The sequence below is a fragment of the Maylandia zebra genome, linkage group LG11 (assembly GCF_041146795.1).
Source record: "Maylandia zebra isolate NMK-2024a linkage group LG11, Mzebra_GT3a, whole genome shotgun sequence".
NCBI classification, from domain to species: domain Eukaryota; kingdom Metazoa; phylum Chordata; class Actinopteri; order Cichliformes; family Cichlidae; genus Maylandia; species Maylandia zebra.
Genome location: NC_135177.1, coordinates 22,492,423 through 22,505,197, shown reverse-complemented (window position 1 = coordinate 22,505,197; position 12,775 = coordinate 22,492,423). Strand labels below are relative to the sequence as shown.

General features: G+C 40.8%; 1 protein-coding gene across 1 annotated transcript in view; it reads left to right on the top strand.

Annotated features, from left to right (window-relative positions):
• The first annotated feature begins 3,512 nt into the window (after positions 1-3,512).
• itga10 (integrin, alpha 10) overlaps positions 3,513-12,775 on the top strand; it is a 32,742-nt gene continuing 23,479 nt past the window's right edge. Inside the window, exon 1 of the mRNA XM_014412063.3 lies at positions 3,513-4,320. Coding sequence (XP_014267549.2) covers positions 4,269-4,320 — 52 coding nt within the window. The 5' untranslated portion in view covers positions 3,513-4,268. The remainder of the gene's footprint in view (positions 4,321-12,775) is intronic.

The window sequence follows — 12,775 nt, the reverse complement described above, 5'->3', positions numbered from 1 at the left end:
GTTACACCTGATAAAGCAGCAACACTGATCATTTTATTATAGATGAAAGAATTTAGACAATTTTTGACTCTCAGTGATGCCACAGTGTTCGTTTGACTTTGGGACCTGAAGCGGAGTTTGGACCCAGATGAGGATTCCAACTACGGTAGCCGTAATGCTCCGACGATCCATCAAGCGGTGTGGCTTCGTAGCTTACCAAAGTCCTACTAAAACATTTTTTGACAGATTTTTGAGCGCCATATACCACATAAAATCGGTTCGAGGTCAGTAAGCACAACCAGAGTTCATACATAAGGGGCACCGGATTATAAGGCGCACTGTTGATTTTTGAGAAAATTAAAGAATTTTAAGTGCGCCTTGTAGTCTGAAAAATACGGTACTTAATTTCCCTCAAATTAATGAGTATACTGCTTTAAAGTTGCAGTTGTAAATAATTTTAATTCTGTGCATAATTCTGATCATTAGAGACTAAACTGTTATCATATTTATAGTTTAAAATCTGCAAAATAAAATAAATGAACCTTTAAAAAATGGTGTGGTGTACAAAATACAATATTTACATGCAAAATATCGAAAATGGCATGACACAGAAATATTTATGTACAAATACATTAAACTGTACCTCAGTAAAGTATTTGAGTAAATGTACAGTTAAGTTGCAGAGTCCCAATTCATGCTTTCAGTGCTTAACTCTAACAATCCAGTGTCACCAGTGGTCTTCGGGTGGTGGCCAGTCCTATTTCAGGGGAAGCAGAGGCAGTGCCAACCCATGCACACAGCGGTGTGTCCAAAAGGGGGCAGTCATGTAGAGCAAATGCAGAGCACACAGCTGCAAAGATAGAAGTCCGAGAAAGTATTTCATGAATTTCAAAGAGGAGACGAGAAGCAGAGGGAGGAACACTGGAAAGAAAACAGAACGACAAACCAAATACAACAGCAAACTCAGGAATAATATATGCAAACAGGTAAAACCAATAAAGACATGGCAGGCGTGATCCTCCTGCCCACTCTGCCCTCTCTATCAGACTCTGTCTTTAGGGGATGGTTAGTGTGTGAGGGGAAGCACATCTGTTGGCACTTGGCTAAGGCTTGTTAACATCCTCTCTTCTCCCAGCAGGCATCAGGTTGGTTTGGGTTTGGCTTGGGGTTTAATTTTCTTTCTTTGAAAAAGCCCAATATGCGGTGCGTCCACCAGACCCCCAAAAAGTGACTAACTAACAAAAACATGAACATCTCAGGAGCTATGAAAGAAAAGTGACTGGACTTCTTTAAGTATCTTGAAGATGTTTAAGAAAAGGGGTCAATTTTCTTTTACAAGCTCCTTAGATTACCATGACCTGGATGACTGAGAATCTACACAGACATAAAAACGTGAACACTACACAAGGGTTAAAGTCGCCCTGTTACACTTCATTAGGTGCACAGGTTCATCTGCTCATTAATGCAAAATCACAGGGCGGCAACTCAGTGCAGTGAGGCACATAGTAATGGTCAAAACTGAGCATCAGAATGGGGAAAAGGGTACTTTAAGTGACTGTATATGTGGCATGGTTGTAGGTGTTAGAAGGGCTGGTCTGAAAAACAGAAAATATCCCATGAGCAGCAGTCCTCTGGATGAAAAGGCCTCGCAGATGAAGAAGGTCAGAGAAAAATGGCCAAAATGGGACTTTGAGCTGAAAGTAAGGCAACAGTAAATCAATTAACCATACGTTAACACCAAGGTATGCAGAAGAGCATCTCTAAATGTCAAAAACTGAAGCAGTTGAGCTACAGCAGCAGAAAACCAAACTGGGTACCACTCATGTCCGCTAATAACAAGAAACTTAGTCTACAATTCACCAAAACTGGATAGGAAGATCGGAAAAATAGTCCTTGGACTGAGGAGTTTTGATTACTTCTGCAACATTCAGCTGGTAGGATCAACATTTGGCATAAAAATCGTTGCCAGAAATGACTCCTTGGTACCATCTAAGCATCATTTAAACACCACAGCCTGCCTAAGTATTGTTGCTGACCGTGTCTGTCCCACAGTGTATCCATCTTCTGACGGCTGCTTCCAGCGGGAAGCTACTCATGTCACAAAGCTCAAATCAGCAAGTTAACTGTACTCAAATGGCCTCCATAGTCACCACATTTGAATCCAATAGGCCACTTCTTAGATGTGGTGGGACAGGAGATTGTCATCATGGCACATAAGATAAGTTCAGCATGTGTTTTCCTGCCATTAGTACAACAGTACAGATACCAAATGTCATGGAAGGTGGTTAGCCCAAACCACTGCTCAAAATAATGATCACTGCATGACTGAAATTTAAGGATGTGGTAAACCTGGATAAGCAAGATTTTATGTGAAATTTGCATTTTTATGTGTTCTTACTTTTGATCAGTTAGTTATCAAAAGCCTCAGTGTGATGCATGGCAGAACACACGTGGTGAAATTATATGCTCAAATTACTCTTTTGGGCCACTTTATGCTAGTGTAGCATTGTGAGTTGGATAACAGATGGAAAAACACCATTAAGTAATAAGTCACCACAAGCCTCAAAAGCAACATTAGTGCTCCTTGTTTTGGATTCCCCAAATCTCTGAAAACCTACTGAAGGAATGAGCACCATTCTTAAAAAATGAATCTCTTAATTTGGTGTTTTTATGACATGTTATCCCAAAACCTCTTTCTGTTGCCTGCTGGGGCTGAGATAAGGTAACGGTGAAAACAATAACCGGTGGTTTACGGCATTCCTTTTCTCATGAAAGCATTCATTGACATCTGTTGTCCTGTAGATGGTGCCCTTGTCACGCTTGAAGCGATGCCCACTAGGCTAGAAGAATTTCAACAAAGGGTGACTTTACAGCACTGATTCTAAAGCACAGAATTAAACATTTTATCATTAATTCGTAAATAATTAAGCAGAATTATCTCAAATAACTGCTCCAAAGGTTATGGTAATGTTTATTGTCCACAGTTTTTGTGTTAGCTAATTTAATGTGACTTTTCCCGATTCAGAGCACTTCTGTTTCATTTCCATGTGACTCAGATTCATGTCACCTTTTCATCAGACATTTTGATCTGTCACAGCAGAAGTAGCGCTTGGTACATAAAACCAAATTTGGTTTTAATGAGAGGCCACCTCTTACTCAGCCTCTCTTAAGTCTTATGAAATGATGAGTGCTATAAATCATTATTCCCCCGTTAGCAGCATTTGATTTGGGAGTTTTGAGCACACCCCCCTGCCAGTGTGACACTTGTTTTGTCTTTTACGGTTTCTGAAAGAAAAAAAGGATTGATTAATGTTGTATTAACTGCAGTCAGTAACTGACTCTGATTCTCACCCGTTGCAGGCACATAGAAACGGTGTCAAAAACAGTGAAATTTGACTCCTTATTCGTAAATCATAAAAAAAGAAGAAAAGTGTACAGGAGAGAGAAACGGTCTGAGTGTTTGAAAAAGAAAAACGAGTGCGAGGAGAGGAGAGGAGAGAAAGGGGAGATGTGGGTTTGAGGTTTGTGAACCAGTTGCTCAGAGAGGAGTCTGGTGGATGGAGGGAGGGGAGCTGTGAGGATAAATGCACTCTTTCATTTCAACGTGAGAGAAATCCGTTACTAGAGACACATATTTACACGGACAAAGAAGCAGGGGAGCCTAAAATAAGAGAAATAAGCGGAGTGGATCATGGATAACGTGCTGTCAAAGATACCGCTCACGACAGCGCTCCTCAGACTTTGGGACTGATGAGCGGAGTTTCTGTCAGAGGAGTTTGAGCTTCAAAGACGCGCTCCGGAGTCTGGAGGGATAAAGCTGCTGCCTGCCTGTTTGTGAAGGCGTTACACATTTGTAATGGTTTAATGAGTCGGAACTGCGGCCTCTTGTTGGATGGGACAGGTGCAGTTATTGTCACGCCATGGGTCACTGAGACGTCACAAAGTTGATTTTTCATTTTTACATTTTTAAGACGTTTTCGCTCACTTTAACATAAGACGAGAAGAAGAAGAAGAAGAAGAAGAAGAAGAAAATCATAGCCAGATATTTCGTTTTATTCGTTGAATCAGTATTTAAGCTCCTGAAGTTGAACCCCATTCACGCACGTGGCATGCCACCGCGGCACAGTTTGGCCGACTTTTACGCATCTCTTGGAAAGAGAAAAAGCTGAAAACAAGCGTGTCTGTGTATGTGTGCGGTGGGCAACGACGCTCCTCATTTCCACCTAGTAAACGAGGGAAAAGGGGGAAAAAAAACATTAAAGAGAGACTTCTTTCATTCGGATTCATAAATGGAGCTGCGTAAATACCTGTTGTGCCTGGAGTTTATCCTCCTCCTTAAAGGTAAGAGCCACATCTCAGCCTATATTTCAGACCTTTAAAAAAAACCTGTTACATTTCTTTAAAAAGCCAAACAAAACTGAAGGACAGTTTAAAATAAGGTGAAGTTATTCATTCAGTTAATTCAGTTAACTCAACGCTGTGAACACAAATCTAAGTATATTCATCTCTGTGTAAAATAAGGCTCTGGTGTTGCTCCACTGCCCAGTTCCTTACCCCTCACTCAGCCCTCTCTTACTGGTGATTAACCTCCCTCAACTTTAAAAGACAGCATGTGCCAGTGATGGTGTGGCAGCCTCCCTGAGGCCCACTTAACACTGTGTGACAGTAAACTACTGACCATGAAGACATTCCTCAGATGATTTTGTGCTTAAAGAAGGAAAGCGGGAATCTTAAAACACCTGGACACACTCCATTTGCCAAATAAATCAAAGGTAAAGGAAGCTGTGCCTAAAGAGTACCGGTTCTTGGTTCAAAGTCAGATCCTTTAGTAAATCTATCACATATGTTTGAACTGAGGACATATTTCATTTTTGTTGGAGGTCTCCAGCTACCATCAGATATACGTGTACTCAGAGCCAAAAGGTTACCGGTTCATATCCGCTTATAGCTGACACATACAAACCCTGGCAGCTGTGTAACACGACCTCACCGGCCATATCAGCCATCTCTTAGACTTGATGTCTAAAGTTCCCCTAATAGGGTGCCTGTGCCATGTGTGTTTCTTCATGGAGCATGAACATCAGCTCCCCTTCAGTACTCATGTTCGCTGTGCCACAGAACAAACCGAGACGTTCCCACCCACCAGAAAGAAAGTGAAGAAAAAGGCCATTGTTGTCTGCATACTGATGCAGCTGATAAGCAGTGGTTAACTGCTGCCCTACGCCATGCAACCACGATGCAAAATTAGATCAATAGGCGTTGAGATTATGTTTTGCAAGGCATGTTAAATCTGTACCTGTGTCAAATCACACACAGTCGCTGAGGTTAATCTATAGAAGGAAATGTTGCCATTTGTGGTCATTTGTGGCAATTTGTGGCGTGATTATCCACGCTGCCCATTTTCACCCTTGTTCAGACCCCAAGGAATGAATGAGGAATGCATCAGGTACGAATGTTTCACGCTTTACACTCACCGGCGCATATACCCTTCATAGAAACACCAGCAGCCTGTGGTGTGGTTTTACACATTACACTCCATTACACGTTTCAATAAAGCATGAACAAGCCGACGTTTTTTTTCACCTTTTTAACCATGTAGCCTCTATTTTAATTCGTGCAGTATAGCTTAGTGTTTACGCTCGTCCCTGCGTGTGAGTTTGTAAGCCTAAGCATGTCTCACACAGGAGCATGTAGGTGAGTGAGTATGTGTGTAATGTTAATGGCTTCAGCAGAACTCCCCTGATGTGGTCAGCAGGCATCTCATGTCTGTTACACTCTGCTATGCTTTTACTGAGATGTCAAACACAGGTGTGTTTGCGTGTGTGTGTGTGTGTGTGTGTGTGTGTGTGTGTGTGTGTGTGTGTGTGTGTGTGTGTGTGTGTGTGTGCATATTTCACTCTGTTTCACTGCTCATTCATAAATTCTTGCTATTATTCTCCCAGCTATCTTCTTGCGTGTTTTCTTTTACTCTCCCATAATTCGCTGACTTTCATTCCTACTCCCCCTCTTATTCGTCCACCCCCATTCCCCACGAGAGGGTGACAGAGATTAGAACAGAACACGATGGAGATAATGGAGAGAAAATCTGTGGAAGGGTATAAGAAGAGGTGAAGGAGGGAGAATGAGTGGAGGAACATTATGAGTCACTTCAATACAGATGACAGAAACAGACTGAATAAGACATCTCTGCTCGAGGACATTTCACAGAGGTGCTGTAAGTCAGACGTGTAAATTAAAGAGGACAGGGATATACATCATTGTCTTTAGTTAATGCTCTAAATGCTGGCATGTCTTTGTAGTCCCCCAAACACTATAGTGCTAAGTTCCATTCCTTTTGCCCGACATGTGCACACACATGCACATACATATACTGTACTACACAATCGCAACTATTCACATCAAGCAGCAGTAGCGCCCAGAGCTGAGCGTGTGGTTGAGCGAATCTGGACTTAGTTTGGCTTGATAAATGTTTGCCGGCAGTTGTCATGGCAATGGGTGGTCAGACAGCTTGTGGTAAAGTGTCATATATAAACCAAGATGAAAATACAACCAGAGGAGGGATGGCAGGACAGGGAAAACAGGGAATGATGGTACAGTTTTCTGGAAGCTGCAGGGGTTGAGACGGGAGATTTGTCCTTGTGGTGCATTTATAGCGTGTGTGTCTGCTCATTTTATAGCAGAGTGGGCAAAAAATAAATAAAATGAGCAATTTAAGGCTCATGAGAGAATGAGCTAAACACGAGGATAAAAGAGAACATCAGTAGCAGGAGCTGTTATCAGATCCCTGCTTTGATGTGGGAAGAAATCTGGAGTTGGAGTGTGGGTGACATTGTCTCAAGAAAAGAGAGAAACAGTTTACTGCAGTGTGTAAGACGGGTGGTGGGTGTCAATCTGAAAGAATAGCTAATTGCAAAAAGCCTGGGAAAATGGATTTTCTTTCTCTGGCAAGGGAAATAAAGACTGCAGAATTATTATACTGCTGCCTACGCGGATCCCCAATGCTGAAGCCTGTTAAAACATCTGTGTAGAACTGGATAGATGCATGAGGCTCATCTTAGTCACTGGAGGCTTGGATAAAGAAATACTGGAAGCTTGCGCTGATGTGCAAAATCAGCAGAAACAAGGCTTAAGGGTCTACAACCATGCCAGCAGCTCTGTGAGGCAGTGTTTGAGACAATGCTCATTGGTTCTTCCAGTATAGACGACTAAATATAAACACTTTTAGAATAACATAGTTAGTATAATAGACTTTTTTATTGCATCATTTATATCTCACTCAATCAACTGTAAATGTGTAACCAGAAGATCTAATTATAAATAATTACATTTTATTAACATCACTGCAATGCTATTAATACTTAATGATGAACTAATTGATCAGTTGATCTAAAAATTGGTTGTTGTTTGGTGCAGTTGGAAAAATTATGTGTAAGCTGGTCATCTAACTGTTGGGATTTTCTCTCTAATGTTGTAGGACCGTTACTCTACACTGTAAAGCAGCTTGAGGGAACTGTTGTTGTGATTTGGAGCTACACTGAATCGAATTAAATTGCACGTTTATTTGTACGGGCCAATAATCAGCCTTCTGTTGTTCCAACATCCAGTATATCCCCAAAAGCTGATTCTGTTCATCTGGACATAGCGTTTTCAGTGGGAGAAACGTTTTGTCACTCATCCAAGAGACGAAACGTTTCGGGATTTACCTACCTGGATGATTAAGCATGCATCGAAACATCCAGTATAAGTCTCTGAATTTTTTGTGGTACAGTGAGCTCAGCAGGTTAGGTTTGTGTTACCTATGTTAGGGTCATGTTGGTGAATTGTCTCATCTCACCTTCCCTCCATCTTTTAATCAACAGAAACCTGCTTAGTGAACCATAGTATGACCAACTTTTGTAAAATGCCCATCATTTTATATTTAAAAAAAGAGAAAAAGAGTGAGACTATAAGCTCAGCAGCAAAGTGCTTGCAAAGGCCAAGTCAGGAGTCTTTTTACAACCACATTTATCTTCCCCTCATGGCTATTCTAGGGTCAGAATCAATCACAGGGCTAATGTAGTTTATGGCCAGTTTAGAAAACACAAACAATTTAGCTTTCATGGACATTGGAGGGAGCCCAGAAAGCTACAAGAAGAACATTCAAATGATAAAATCAAGGGAACCCGTTGGCAGCAGGTTTGAACCCGAACCCTTCTTACTGTGAGGTGACAGGTTAACCACTGCGTCACTGCTGTTCTCATCCAGTTGTTGTCAAGGTAAGTTACAACCAATAAAGTCAAACTCAAAGTGGTGACAGACAAAAAGTCTCTGCGTGTAATAATTTATTGACATAACTTAATCTACACCAGAATATCTGCTGTTGCCATGTCTGAAAGCCTCCATCTTTGTAGGTGTATGTGGTGAGTACGTCTATGTAGATAAAACCAGACAAAATGTGTGTGACAATGCAGTCATGTTACAAGAAAGACAATCTGTAGAGAAAAGTGAAGAAGCAGGTAGAAGAAACTACAGTGTGTAAGAAAAGCATGAGCAGGGACGGAAAAGAAACACTGAACATATCTAGTTTCATTCTCTAAACCAAGTGGAATCCCAATCTGATTGGCTTGGCGGAGGTACAATCCTGTGCAAAAGTCTTGATTCACCCCTTGTTTCTTTATATTTTGCTGGGAAACTGAGAAATACGTGCAGCGATTTATTGAAATATGTGCAAGAATACATGGAAATACAGTGTGTAAGGCACAAATGAAGTTTGTCAAATTCTAATGAGTTTGAAGGTCAATATTTGATATGACCACCTTTATTGTTTCCACAGCCTGCGCTCTCTCAGGCAGCTTTCATGTCATTCAAAGCTTTTGTTCTGTTTTCCATCAAGATGATCACTGCTTCACTGATGTTGAGGTCTGGGCTCTGGGGAGGCCAGTCCATGACTCACAGTGCTCCTTTATGAGGTTTTCTATCCAGGTATGCTTTTACTGCATTGACAATGTGATTGGGATCATTTTCATGCTGGAAAATCAGGCTTCTGTCTATCAGATGCTTTCCAGATGGTAATGTGTGGTGGATAAAAATCTGATGGTACTTTTCTGTGTTCATAATTTCATCAGTTTCAAGATCTCCAGCCCTACTCTCTGAAATGCGGCAAATGCAAAAACCTCGCCTCTGACCTTCTCCATACACACTGATGAGAATTTTAACAATAAATTTCAAATTTGGATGATCACTCCATCAGACCTGTTGCCACTGATTTTTCTTCCATTTCTTGTGTAATTTGGTAAAACGCAGACGTGTCTTCAACTGAGACCAACTCTGATGAGGCTTCAGTCATGTGTCTTTGCTGGCTTTAAGATAATGCTGTGGCACTATGACACTACGCTGAGACACAAAAACAAGTTTTGAGCTAATAGCACTCGGGAATCATTTTGCTGGTACAAAAATATCATTTTATGCCCGTCAGACCTGGCTTATCTTACATTTTTCATTGATTCGAGTAAAAAAAAGGAAACAAATAATGCTTGTTCATACAGACTCTTTGCAATAAAGTGCCTAAAGATACAGTTTAACATGAGTGCTTTGCTAAATTGTCCGTTATGTGTTGAGACAACACTGGTTTATCCTTTGGGTTAACCTGAATGATTTATAGGTCAGTGTCAAGTGTTTTAAAAGCAAACAAACAAATATTATTCTGAAAAAATTGTTAGAGACAAGAACCTGACTAAAAATGAGTGAAAAAGCAGCCAATGTCCAAAGAAAAACTTTGAAAGACCTTCAGAAAGCTCGGAGAACTATTGCTCAACACCATTTTAAAAACTTTAGGAAACTGTGGCTCCTTAGAAGCAAAGTATAAATAATTGAGGAGTGAGGCAAGACTTTTGCACAGAATTGTGACTGTCTGTGTTTAGTTGTGGGAAAGTACCTGGACACAAGTGTGTAAGCAGCTGTTTCATAATCATGCCACCAGTGTTTTGGTCTGCTTCCCAGTCTGGGAGTACTGGAGAAGTTACAGAACTGTTAGGAAGGAACTGTAGATGTTGCTAAACTGCTCAGTAAACTGAAGCCATTCTGAAAGCCCATTTTAGCAACCACATCCAACACACCCTACAAATAACATACAGTAGACACACAAGTGGGACAAGTTAAATACCGACTGTTGAGAGCTGCAGAGCTGTCTCAGTCTGAACTGAAAATAATACACGATGACTCTCTTTAATCTATGGGGAACTGTGTAGGCAAGAAATACCAGCTGGCTCATATCCTATAAGCTACTTTCAACCACTTCAGTGGAAACAGGAAATACATATATATCTGCTTAAATGTTTGCTTGACAACATTTTCTTTAACTTGTATTGTCCATTACATACTCAGTCTATTTATGGGTGTTTGGAAATAACCTGCTATCTGTTACATGTAGCTTGAAATGCAAAAGATGAAGCCAAAATCAGATAAATCTCAGATAAATTGGATTGGTTCACATGTCACGTTCAGCGTATATATGTCACCTGTATGTACACTGAAAAAAGAGAAATGCTGGAACAGCTTAGTTATATTACGTCGATTGGTAATGCATGATTGAATTATTAAATAATAAGTCAACCAGATCAACCCAACACAAAGCATAATACGTGAAGCTTAACTTGGGTGCTTTAAAAATACCAAGTTAAGGGACCAGGCTCTAATTTCAAGTTGACAGAAACCCAAAAAAATACACCAACCTCACTAAAGCATTACCTCAGCTACAACTTAAATACTCCTTGCACAGTGTAACTTAAGAGTCACCAAAATTTGGATCCGTGACAGAATTTTGTTCGAGTCACCACTAAACACAGGCTGAATGAAGAAAAGTGCAGAAAGCCTGGCTTCCACCATTTAAACACAAATTTAGGCATTTGTGAGTTTTTTCATGACTTCTCCAGTACTTCCTGTCCTCCACTACATCTCAAAGGTAACCGTTGCCCTTTCTCCCTCACTATGTGACAGCTAGATACTCAATACTTGCAGTAAATGATGATACTGGCTGTTCTGTTATGAATGAAACAAATATAACTTGCAGTTGGACATGAAGTTGCTCACAACAGCTAAATTCTGCTTCTACTGTGACGGCCACAGGGCTGACCTTGTTTTCTTTGTTGCCTTTGTCTATCTCTTCCGGGTAACTGGTGGATGGAGCAGACCTAATTTGGGATGTAACATACCTGAGCAGGCTCGGGGCCGTCTAAAGCAGCCCTGCCAGACCTTCGTGGGGGCTTTTTTTCTGCTCCTCTCTTGCACTCACTCGTACACTTACCCTGCATATACACTAATCTGCTGACAACCACTCCTACTAATCTTTGGTTTCTTTGTTTTATTTAATTAAGCTATTTAATAGCATCCTAAAACGACGTGTGTGCTTTCTCTTTTTGAACCAGGGTAGTATAAAAATCCCAAGATGCGATCTTTCCATTTTAAATAATTTGCTTTAAAAATGTTTTTACATTTTCAATGCAGGACGTTGTGTTTACACCGTAGTATAAGTGTAGACTACAGTGTATAGACTGCAGTGTATAGACTTCTACTGCCATGAGGTCTCTCTTGGAAATGAGATTTTTAATCTCAATGAGATTATTTACCTAGATAAATAAAGGACTAATAAAAAGTATAAGTAGCTGTATTTAAGTAGAAGATGCGAGTCCTTCCTCCATCACAGTGCTTATGCTGGCATCTGTTGGCATTGAAGATTACAAGTCTGACACTGAAAAACAATGTGAGGGTGTGGTGCTAGAAGTGAGCTATGAGCTCTGTGGTCTCTTCTTCATCTCATCTACATTTGCTGCACCTAGCATAACACACCCGGGTCCCCAGACTGCAAGTCGATTAGCTGTGGGTCACTTATGTGTCAGGTGCTTATGAGGAATAAATGTGTACGAATTAACAGTCCAGGGTCTGTTTTTCTGCTGCACCTAGTTTGATCTTTTTTAATGTTTCCCTTTTAAAAAGGTTCAAATGGATGCTGAAACATCCGTGTTATTTATTTTCAAGCTGTTTGACTCCTAAATCTTTATTCATTTAGTTTAGCTCTGATCATCAGCACCGAGCAGCTCAAACATGCTTCAGCTTACTTACAGATGTAAACAAGTCAGTGAGCTACCATCTCACTGTGTCTCCCTCGCTTCTCCCTGTAAGTATGAAGGGCAGCTTGTGTGTCATAACAGGGAGCTCACTATATTTAAGAGTTTTTCTAACCCACACCCTTCCTTGCTTTGCTTCTTCTCTTCTCTCTCGTCTCCCTCTTTCCCCTTAGACTGAACTCTCTTTTTCCTCAGAGACGGCCTTTGGTCACTTTGTTTATCCATCTTTTTGACACCCCCCTACCCGCCACCCCCTGTCCCCTCTAATTCTCTTCTCCAAGGCCAAGACATGAAATAATAATCTTACTCTTCACTGTAGCTCTAACTACACATAGTGCACACAGTTGTCCAAGTTTTTCACTGGCCTTTGACAGCTTATGAATAAAGTTTATGTAAGTGCATTAACTTTAGTGCTCCATGAACAGATGAATAAATAAAAAAGCATAAGTTGGAGAGGTAGATGGAATGATTTATATTTGTACTACCATGTCGATAAGGTTGTGGGTTTGAATCCAGGCCAGGAGTTTGAATGTTCTCCTTGTGTCTGTGGGGGTACTCTCTGGGTACTCCAGCTTTCTCCCACAGTCCAACATGCACGCCAGGCTTTAAGAGCAACTGATTATTCCAAATTGGCTAAAAAGGTGAAAGTGAGCATGAATAGCTGCCTGTCCATTGTGTTAGCCCTGCAACAGATT